The 12,379-nt window shown below is 32.5% G+C and overlaps 1 protein-coding gene across 5 annotated transcripts in view; it reads right to left on the reverse strand.

Moving 5' to 3' along the window:
- Positions 1-12,379, reverse strand: part of LOC118198163 (BMP-binding endothelial regulator protein-like) — a 256,469-nt gene that overhangs the window by 28,687 nt on the left and 215,403 nt on the right. For all 5 annotated transcript variants that reach the window (XM_085820555.1, XM_085820556.1, XM_085820554.1 and 2 more), the window contains 2 exons: positions 7,498-7,647; positions 1,993-2,149 (listed from right to left, as the gene is read on the reverse strand). In XM_085820555.1, coding sequence (XP_085676681.1) covers positions 1,993-2,149; positions 7,498-7,647 — 307 coding nt within the window. The remainder of the gene's footprint in view (positions 1-1,992; positions 2,150-7,497; positions 7,648-12,379) is intronic.

Raw genomic sequence — 12,379 nt, forward strand, 5'->3', positions numbered from 1 at the left:
TTAAGGATAATTCGGAGTCACGCGAAAATCGAACTCTAAAATAAATATATCACCTGTAAAATCACTACACACATCTTCAAGAATCATACGCAAATTTCAGAAAGTAACCAGATGACACCGATGGTACGTTACAATAACGAAAGTGTAAGAGAGTGATATATGAGGAATACAGGCAAAGAAGTAAAATTGTTCGCAGGCGCTTTGTAAGCATTTCAATGCAATAACCGAATATTTATGACACAAAGGACGCATTTGGATGATTTTTTACGTGGTTAAATAAATTATCGGCCGTCTGGAATGTGGGCGTACCCAACTGGAAGTATCAGACGAACTTGGAATTGCCCAGAGTGTCATCTCCAGGCTTTGGCAACGATTCCAAGATGATGGTAATGTGAGTAGACGTTACAGCACAGGTCGCCCCAGAGTTACAACGCCGAAAGAGGACCGGTATTTGGCAGTTACTGCCAAAAGAAACAGGCGGAGCACAGCCTCAGACCTTGTTTGCAGGCGCTTTGTAAGCATTTCAATGCAATAACCGAATATTTATGACACAAAGGACGCATTTGGATGATTTTTTACGTGGTTAAATTATCGGCCGTCTGGAATGTGGGCGTACCCAACTGGAAGTATCAGACGAACTTGGAATTGCCCAGAGTGTCATCTCCAGGCTTTGGCAACGATTCCAAGATGATGGTAATGTGAGTAGACGTTACAGCACAGGTCGCCCCAGAGTTACAACGCCGAAAGAGGACCGGTATTTGGCAGTTACTACCAAAAGAAACAGGCGGAGCACAGCCTCAGACCTGTCTCGTCAGCTCTCTTCAGCCACTGGTATGACAGTTTCAAGGCAGACCGTGTACAGACGCTTAGGGCAGATTGGTCTATATTCTCGTAGACCTGTCAGATGCGTTCCACTTACTGAAACTCACTGTCGCCTGCGGTTAGCCTGGAGTAGAGACCATGCATTGTGGACACCGCAACAGTGGGCTTGTGTGATGTTTCCGACGAGTCCAGGTTTAGCTTGCAGTCTGATTCTCGTCAGACTTTCATATGGAGAGCTCCAGGGACCCGTTACCACCAAGAAAACATCACTGAACGACACTGTTACGGTAGTGCAGGAGTGCTCGTTTGGGGTGGAATTATTCTGGGTTCCAGAACTGACCTGCATGTTCAAATTGGAACCATGACAAGCCAAATCTATCGGGACATCATTCTGGAACAACATGTGTGTTTGTTTCGGGTCGCCATGGGCGCACAATTTGTGTTTATGGATGACAACGCCCGTCCTCACCGTGCAAACATTGTAAGCGAATGCCTTCAATCGGAGGATATCACCCGTATGGATTGGCCAGCATTCTCACCGGACTTGAATCCAGTAGAGCACGTGTGGGACATACTTGGCTGACGAGTTGCAGCCCGTCAACCTCCTCCTACATGTCTACCGGAACTTCGGAGAGCATTGCTTTTTGAGTGGTTTAATAACCCCCAAAATCAGATCTATAATTTGATAGTCGGCATGCCTAGGCGTTGTACGGACTGTATTGCATCGTCTGGGAGACATACAATGTATTAACAATCATACCAACCATGTAATATTGGTTTTTTTGTAAATAGTTTTTTTTTTTGGGGGGGGGGGTAAATTCGCAGGGAGAAAAATTCGCTATTTTTTTTAATAATATCAAACATATAGCATCTTTTTTTGCTCTTTACCTTTTGTTTAATAAATAAGCTTTACAAATAAGTCAAATTTGTTTGTCTTCTAACTCTTCCTTTACCTGATTTTGCATTATCCTTAATGGACATGAGTGTAAAATTCTTCTAAGTAAAATGCATTTATAAATTCTGAGTCCAATTATGTAGTTTTACAAAATGATAACACAAAATGTATTTCTTTGCTGTATTAATATCCATCTGTTTGAAATTATGATTCGTCTTTGTTGTATTTTAAAGTTTTTGTGTGTATTTAAAGTTTCTTTCTAAGGTTATACACACCTTCAACACATGAAGGGCAGCAGTCTCCATTTCGTGTTTTGAGTACATGACGTGGGGGACAGGTGATCTGTGTCTCGCATGGTTCCACTGCACAGTGCACTTGCCCATCTTGACATGTACATTGTGTACATTTGTCTATTCGCCAACGATATCCATCCTGGAAGTTAAAAATACAATCAGAGGTTAGGAAATACTTTATAAGCAGTTACAGAAGTGAAAAAAAATTATTATTTCTACTTTTATCTGAATGCTGCTAGTAAACCGCATCATGAATATTATAGAATTTCTCACCACTCAAAAATCTTGTCCAAAAAGACGTTTCATTTCCATCCCAGTAACAATGAATAAGTTATTAATCTCTTAGTAACATCTAACAAATATTGCAACCGGACGAAGGAGATGCCTTTTGATCCAAGCAGATGTTAGCTCTTAAAGTTGTCCAGTAGTAAGAAATTAATAGAATAATGACACACATTTTCGTAATAAATGTAAAATTCGTTGTGCAAAAAACAGGAAAATAATATGATTGTTTTCAATGTGTTATAATTTCAATAGTTACTATCATTATTTGACATCATGTGTCTCAACGGATGTACGGTTTATACATATTGCAGAAAAAATTCTACTATAATTTTTTTGCATGTATTAGTTTCACTATATTCATTACATCTGGTCACTATCTGTTGCATCATAATATTCTGCCTGTTCATTTGCAGTAATTCGAAATTTACAAAAACGATATATGATGTAATTTAGAATGACTGGAGTATTCAAAAAATGTTTTGTAGAACTGTTATCTCGCTTACGCTTAGTGAAGTGAAAGTGAACATTTGATTACCATTAAGAAGGAAGAAGCATCACTGGGAATCTCCCAATTATTCTATGTATCATATTCGTTTCAGTTTCTTTACATAAAATGTGTCTGTTATTCATAAAATAATTTTCTGAATAATAATGACGGTACAGATAGCAGCGTATATAGGATAATCTCATAGTTACCACCATAGAATTACCACCATGTGCAGATTCAAGATGCAGTTCTGTATATTAATCAACTGGATAATTTATGAATAAATAATTTACATCTGCGTATCATAATTAGGTATCAGCGTTAATCTACTCTACTTTGTGTTCAAAAGCGCCTGCCGTACACATGGGTTGGGTTTAGCCTATAGGAATAATACTTTCGCTAGCTAATGTCAAGATGTGGGCCACAGTGGGCAATGAAGCAGCCGACCAACTGGCAAGAGATATTGCAAACGGACAACTTGCCCCAGCCATGTTTCTTCCAATTCCATTAACACATCTTAAATAAAGACTGGCATGGGACCTTTTGTACTTGTGGAAAACTAACTGGACACAAGAGCTAACAGGCATGCGGCATGCGACGGAGGACGTGGGCACCACCCCTTTACCAATACGGTTAATCAGTATAGCGCCACGTCCACCTTTATCTAGATAACCATACGTAGTCATTATGCTAATACACTAATACATAAATATACATACAAAAAAAATTTGGTACTTGATACAGTGGCGTTAAAGCTAATTAATGTTACACACTAGATAATACATTGCCATGTTACAAGGTGTATGCAAAAGCATGGATACGGCAGCATATATACATAACGTGTGTACTCATATGTTGAGTACACTATGATCCTTTGAAGCATTATCATTAGATACACAAGACATGTATATACTGAAATATTAGGTGCGCAATGTTATGCTAGAATAAGTAATTAGTACAGTGAATTAAAAGTTAGACCCTAGTACTGTGTGGTACAGTGCCTTGCTACTGAATTATTTGTGCTGTTTCCTAAGTACATTAACCTATGTACGAAGATATTAATACACGTGTATTAGGTACACAGTAATGAGTGGGTAGCCAAGCGTTAGGTAAGTGCTACTTTAACATACAATAGGTACTTAATACAATGCTGAACAGATAATTGGTGCAATTAATTTTAGAGTGGAACCCTAGTTTGATTTTTGCGATACGGTGCTGTGTTACAGGATAAAATGTGCAGATACATAGTTACATTATCATATATACAGAACATGAATTCATATACATATATACAAACATTTTGAGTACAGACACATTAGGTACATGATTATTTAGTGCGTAATGGATGTATATTAACTATACAGTGCTAAGATATGTGATAATACTAGTAGATACATGGATACAATTGCATATAAACAAGGACATACAGACACAATTACATATAGACAAAAGCGTATATACGCTTATATTTGATACATAATATTCATTGGTGACATAAACATTTGGTACTTACTTCATATACTTACATAAATTCTAGATCCATAAAATAATGTTATAACTAGTAATGGGTGCTTATCAATTTCATAATAGGACACTAGGTTGATATTTTGCCTTACTGTGTCACGTTCTCCCGCCTTCCAAGCGTGCCTTCGTGGTGTAGTGGACAGCACACTGAGCCGGTATACAGAGATCCGTAGTTCGATTCCCGGCGAAGGCAGTTGCTAATTTTTCATCTCTCCGGCTTCCAAAAAATCCTAATGTCTCTACAGTGGCGCCCGAACTAAAAGGGTTGTGGATGATGACTCTCCATACCCATGATTTGGCGACTGGGTCACTTAAAAACCCCAGTCGCTCTTTAAAAGAGGGAGTATATAAGGTATTTTTCCCACTTTCCTAGCGTGCCTTCGTGGTCAGCACAGTGAGTCAGTATCCAGAGGTCCGTGGTTCGATTCCCGGCGAAGGCAGTTGCTAATTTTTCATCTCTTCGCCTTCCAAAAAATCCTAATGTCTCTAAAACGTTACTTAGAAATATATGCGGGTGCATGGGACCAGCTTCCTATTTACAATGCTATATTGTACTACCTATTTACGATACTTATATCATTCCATTTCATAATCAATAGGTACACGGACATTTATATACATGAGCAGATGGTACATTGTAGACTGCTGTTGAGGGTAATTGATGCAATTAATTTTATAGTATTTTAAAAATAACGAATTTGTACGCAATTATAAGGTGCATAATTGTCATTGGGTACATATACATTAGGCGCATAATACATATTACATATTCATATATTAGTTTCTTAATACAGTGCTAGGGCAAGTAATTGGTGCTGTTAGTTTTACATGTTACATGATGCTGTATGCGATTGGATGGATAAACTAATACATATACTAATATACATGTACAATTATTAGGCACATAATAATCACTAGATTCTCAGACATTAGGTACATTGTATATATATATAAACAGATGGTTCATAATACAGTGCTATAGAAAGTAATAAATGCAGTTAATTTTATAGTAAGATTCTAGTTTAACACTATGCGAAACGGCTTCATGTTACACAATGATAAGTACTGATGCATGAATACAGTAATATTTCTACTTGTAAATATATATATATATATATACAATATATATATATATATATATATTTAAACAAATTTAAATTTAAATTTTAACAAACACATGTAAAAGTAAAAAAGCATTGGTTTCTAAATTACTTTTTATAAAAAATTATTTTTTAAAAAATTTAATTAAAAAAAGTTTAATTTAATACTTGACTTTACTTGCTTGTTTATCAAAAGAATTCTTTAATTTTTTTTCTTTTTAGAACTTTAATTCTTAAATGTTAATTTATAAGGGTACCACTTTATTGGTATTTCTTTTTGGACATTCTTCACTTTTTACTTTTGGTTTTGACTTTTACCCTTGCCTACATGAATGACGAAACACAAATTGAATGATTGGAGAGTTAGGTTTTAAGGCAACTTCCCCTTGATAAGTCTGTCTCCTGCCTGCTCAACAGTCATTCACTTATGCATTTTTAAAAAAATTGTTTGAATTTATTTTAATTTGCTAAATTATTGAATTTATTTTCATGGATTGTTTTTGCACTTGATTTGCTTATACTTCTGAATTTAAATGATATTGTAGATTAGTTCGAGAATTAAATCTTTTTTTATGTTTGCACATTTTTTTAAATATTTTAATATTTTTTTAAAAATTATTTTGGCTTTAAATTTAATTTTGGCTTTAATTTTGCTTTTTTACTTTTATACGTGTTTGTTAAAATTTAAATTTAAATTTGTTTAAATTTAAATTTCATTCCTTGCAGCAATGGCGCAAAGAATTATTTAATTAAATTTGTATTTATTTAATTAAATTATATATATATATATATATATATATATATATATATATATATAAATTTAATTGTAATCGAATAGCATATATATTAATTTAATTGTAAGTTAATTGTAAGTGAACTGTAAACAAGTGAATAACACAAGTGACTACTATGAATGTGACAAGCAAATATTACACAGGAACTCTGCAAACATGTGAACAGCACATATGTACTACATTAATGTACTCAGTTGATATTGTTCAGTATAAATGCAACTGAATAACTTCTTATATCCGAGTTACCACTGACTTCCAGAGTAAATGTTCTCGGTAAACTCAGAATCACAATGCATAAAACATTGCTAAAATCCTCATTCAGCAAAGTCTTGAAAGGGTCTCATTAATCAAGTCACAAATACCCATAAGTAAATTTTTAAATTCCTCTACAAATTTTAATATTTCACAGAGATTTTTTGCTGGGCCTAGCGACAACAGAATGCTCCACCAATTTAGTACAAACGCTGACTGTGCTTAGAACAGGCGGTACAGAAACTCAACTGATGGAGAGTAAGTAAGATGAAAGAATCGCTGGCGTCAATTATCTCTCCAGTGAAAAAAATATTGAATCATTGTTTCTACTACAGACTAAGAATTAATACTTCTACTAACAAATCATTATTAAATCAGTATTTCTATTACTAGTCAATTACTACTACTATTAAATCAAAATTATGAATCATTAAAAACAATTTTAGAAAAACATTCTGTTTTTCGATTCCATTTTGTATAAGGTAATTAAAAGTAACGTTAAACTTAATTTATGCCTAATTATATATTCATGGCACATAAGAAATTAAACAATTCGTTAATGTTTTAAAAAAGTATACGGTTTTGAAGGAAGTTTTCATCACATACAAGAGACTAATAAGTAAGTAATTAAGATACAACAACACGCCAAACAAATATTAATTTAGAAGTCAAACAACAAAAATCAGCGTTATATTTTCAAATTTTAACAGGACTAGTTTCGATGGTTTTACCGAACCACCATCCTCAACTGCAAAAGCAAAAAAAAAAATCTTTTTTTGCGCTTTTGAAAAAACAATTTTCGATTGGAAAAAAAATTTTTTTTTGCGCTTTTGAAAAACAATTTTCGATTGGAAAAAAAATTTTTTTGCGCTTTTGAAGCTGAGGATGGTGGTTCGGTAAAACCATCGAAACTAGTCTTGTGAAAATTTGAAAATATAACGCTGATTTTTGTTGTTTGACTTCTAAATTAATAAGTAAGTGTTATAGTTAGTATTATTACAAATTGACCACAAAAATCCATAGAAATCTGGATAGTTAAACTTACATCGCGCAACTTGCCATTGACCATACAAACAGCTCTTTTCTCTTCGGGATCTCTGCAACGAGCACAGCATTCTTCATCATATTTAACTTGATGTTCCGGCCAGCAATCTAAAGGAGGGCAAGACTTCCTAGTGCAAGATATCGTCGTATCCTAGGTTTTTCAGAAGTTAAAAAAGGAAAATTAATTGCATTTATTTCTACTTTCTGTTAACAATTGATTAAAATGCTAAATAACACAAATCTACAGAATATAAAGTAACACAAACATAATAATGAAAGCGGAAATATTATGATAAATACAAAGCCTATAACAAACAGAAAATAGTATATATGCGAAGCGGTTTCACTTTCTGTAACAAGGAAGACAGTGATCATTGTGAAACCTTGTGAGTAATAGGAGTGATGAGGTTATATTAAAGACTTACATCGCGCAGATTCGGCAAATTCGTTGACTTCAACAGAGCCGTCAACTGAAATTAGTCGCACATGCAAACAGTGCCTCTTAGACTAAAAGCATAAAAACCTTAACCGGAAGATAAGAACAACATAATTCAACCATTTTTAATGCAAAAAAACGCGCAGTTTACCAACATATAGGAATAAATAAAACTGAGCTGAGTATATATATATACTTTTGGTGCGGTCGATTGCAACCAAAATAGGAGGTGCAAAACTGCATATTATAGCAGTCCTATATACAATATTTCAATGTTCTGTGGCTATTTGTTTTCGAGTTATGCGAGATACGTACATACGTGCGTACGTACAGACGCCAAGAAAAAAATCTTTTCTGCATCCATTTTAAATCAGTTTTTTAATTCGCTAGAGGAAAAAAAGAGTTCTTTATTCTGTCCCTACGTACAGATGTCACGCAAAAACATCGTTAAATTGCATTCGATAGTGGTGGAAATTGATATTTTCATTGAAATATGATACTCGGAATTTTTCGTGATTACAATACTTCCTCTACTTCGTGCAAGGAAGTAAAAAGCATATTTTAGAAAGCAAAATGCTAAAGTGATTGGAAATAAGCATAGTATTTAGTAAATGCTGGCTCGATCAATTCAACATATTTTCAATATATAATTTGATCATACAAAATCACGAAATTTATTTCCTTTCAATCTCTTGCATTAATTTTCTAATTTTCTATATCATTTATCAGTGTTTCATAATGTGCTAAAAGAGAAAAATGCATATTCAGTGAAACGAATAGGTGAGCAATACTGTGTACAAATAATAAATCAATTTTTTTTCCATACCAAGCACGTGCGAAGCATAAAATCTTATTTTGCGAAGCAACGAATTTCAGATTTTAACTTTATGACTTGAAGTGTCGGCAATGTTTAAGCGCAGATGAACTTTTGGATGACTCGAGTCACTTTTAATAAAGATAATTTAATATGCCTAAAAGGATTTAAGTTTTCTAAGTAAGACTGACAACTGTTATTGACGTTAGATGCACAGAGCCAATACAAATTTCAACTAATTAAATCATCTGTATATCTGTAGCCCTCATTCCTAAGTTTAATAACGTTAAAATGAATTTTTCCAGTTACGTAGGAAATACAAATTGCTGTGCCCTGTGTGTGTTCGCAAGTTTTGTAACTGAGAATTACATCACTTTAATTTTATGTTTGAAAGAACTCACTTATTACTAACTGGTAAGTTCTTCCATTGTGCATTACTGTAGATTTACAATGAAAATCAGTAAACTGATTTCAGTTTTGCGTCCTGTAAGTTACCATGCCGTTTCCTTCAAATATTTATAGAATTATAGGACGAATAAGTTTTTTTGATGACTAAATCTGAGTGAAATGGAAGGCAGTTGGAAATTCTTGATCAATGATTACATTATCGAAGATATAAAGAAAAAAAATTAAAAATAATCATTATTCTGAAAATCCTGATATACGTCCAGTATTATTTTTACTGTTTCCTTAAAGTTAAGTAAATCCGAATATCTGTCTAGAAACTTTAACTTATAATGACACATTTTTGGTGGCCTAATACTATGACTTGTCCCAATACTACTATGATATGGCCTAATACTAATACTTTGGTGTCCTAATACTATGACTATATATCTAATATCTTCTTCGCTTCAATAGTTTAAATAACTTACTTACCTTTATTGTAAGGAAGAAACTTTACTTAAATATTTATCTGAAACAGATTTAGTTTGAAATGTCTTTTAGAAAGATTAAAGAATCAGATTTTATTATTAACAAAAAAAACAAAAAGTTGTTTTAATACTTAATTAACTTTTAAAAATAGTTAATTTTTAACTAATTTTAAAAGTTAGATAAGAAATTTTGAATACTTTTAAACATCTTTCATTTTGTTTCCATTTTATATGCATTTTTTCATTTTAATCATGATACATTTTCCGATAAATAATATGTCATTTTTAAACATTCCTTTGTATTTTGATGCAAAAGTTTAGGTCAGTAACATTTAGTAAAAAATATTACTACACATTATGATGAACAGCAGCAACCGACTGTTCAGCAGCAACCAAAGTTCAATTTTAAAATTTAAGAAATCGTAAAAATACATACATAAGTGTTTGATAAGAAACTTTCTTCGTATTAGCAAGGAAATTTATGTAAAATATTGTTTAAAGCTAAATACACTTTACCCAAATGAATTATGAAAAATTAATAAAGTACACAAAATTAATAATAAAAGAATTCATAAGAACGGGCTTTCACATTCTTTTATACGAAATATCCACCCACGGCCGAATGGATAAGACAACTGCACAGTAAGACTTTTTTTTATTTACAGTGAAAAGACTAGTTGTATAGGGTATTCTTGTTTTTAGTCCAAAAGGGACATTTTCCCAGAAAGACTATTAATTTCGTTTTGGCATTTTGCATCGATTCACAACAAGCGTTGTTTCACTTTTCAAATTGTTGCCACCGGATATTATCACCCTTTATTATATTTAAAGAAGTTAAACAATGAAGAATCTGCATAAATATATGTATGTTTCTCGCATTGTGATAAAACAACGGCACCTAGAGCTATCCAATTTTGAATGATGTAATCCTACTGCGAATATGGGCATCTGGAAGCCCAAATTTGAAATTTGGAATTTGTTTTATTATCTATTTCATATTTTGTAAAACTTTAACGAATTTATGATTAACAAACTCAAGGATTTCAAAGCCAGTAATGGCAACGTTGTACAGAAAAACATTTTTATCTCCAGCGCGTGAGACTGTGTGTCGAAAATTTTAAAGAAATGCTCAATTTAAAATTATTTTGCGATATTGCTTTTGAACTGAAACTTTTCAGATTTTTATTTCAATTCTTGGTTTTTATTTGTACGTTCGAATTATTATTACGTAGGTTTCTTTATAAGTTCCTCCAACGAGCTTTCTCTTAAAATTACAGCCCTCGCATGCACTGGCATAATCGTTTAAGCATCTTGTCAGCGTAAATAAACATTATTAGCTATCGAATTATACCTTTGTTATCCATAAAATACCTTAATTAAGCCTTACAAATTTTCGCAATGTATTCTGCCGTACGGTGAATAATTATGTATTGTTTTGTTGTTTATCTTACATTAAGTTTAGTCATAATTAATCAGTAAATTTTTCGGGCTAATTTAAAATTATTTATTAAAAATTTATCAAAATATTGTTAGCAATAATTTCTGTCGAAAATGATGTAGCAGATATCTTTATACTGTGATAATGTAGGCAAAAGTTTCAAAATCCTAAAAATATTTTTAACTTTTTTTTTACAAACGCTATTTATGTCAAGTATCAGAGTAAGGGAGGGATTAGGAAGATCTCAGATGATTTAGTGTGATCTAGTCTTTGTGTTTGTCTTTAATAACTTTGATAAAACTATGGTATCCATTATTAGAAAGTACTAAAATGCCACATAAAAGTCATACGTGACTTTAAAGTTTTAATTCTTCTAGATACTGAAAACAATATATATCCGGCAGTAATCTTGTTTTTTAATCTTATAGATGCCCTAGTTAAAAAATGTTCAGCCTCAAATAAATTCAATTTTTCGATTTACAAAAGCATTTTTAAAAGAATTGGGAACAATAATTTGTGTTTTGATTACGTATCTCCTCATATAAAATGTTGCCTGTGCTAACCAGATTTTATATATTAATTTAATATAAATGCTAAATGGATAGTATATCGCTCTGATATTGCTAAAACAACAAAGAAGAAGTACCTGTAGATGGCGCTAAATTCCAAAACAATGGGAACAAAGAAGAATGATGACATTGAAAAAAATTCGCTTGAAAATGAATAAATAAATGTTCTAAAAGCAATACCGGCGAAGAAGACGAAAGAAGATTGAGTGTCCTGCCGAGCGTGAAAGCTTCATTGACATTCTAAGTGAGGACATTCTAAGAATGATCCTCCAAGAGCTAAGATAAATTATCTAGGTCTTGCAAGTTAAACAAGGCGTGATAAATTAGAAGATCTGGAGAACGACATTTCAGTAACTGATGTGATACGTTTCCTTACACACTTCCTCTATATTTATCATGTTCAGGATTAATTTCTTCATATAAATTAAGGATTAATTTCTTCATATTATAGTATTAATTTATTCATATAAATTAAGGGAAGGAATTGGGAAGATCTCAGATGATTTAGTGGGATCTAGTCTTTGTAATTTTTGTCTTTAATAACTTTGATAAAATTATGGTATCCATTATTAGAAAGCACTAAAATGACACATAAAAGTCATACATGATTTACGTTATGGTATTATTTTTAAAGGTTTTAAATACGTTTTTCAGAGGAAATTTCGACAAGAACTTCTTAACAAAAATATGTTGAAAGAAGAGTCAGAAGTCAATACTGTAATAGATCATTAGATAAAACTGCAACCCAAGA

The sequence above is a fragment of the Stegodyphus dumicola genome, chromosome 7 (genome assembly GCF_044657685.1).
Source record: "Stegodyphus dumicola isolate Sdum_Otavi_A_Nest chromosome 7, ASM4465768v1".
NCBI lineage: Eukaryota > Metazoa > Arthropoda > Arachnida > Araneae > Eresidae > Stegodyphus > Stegodyphus dumicola.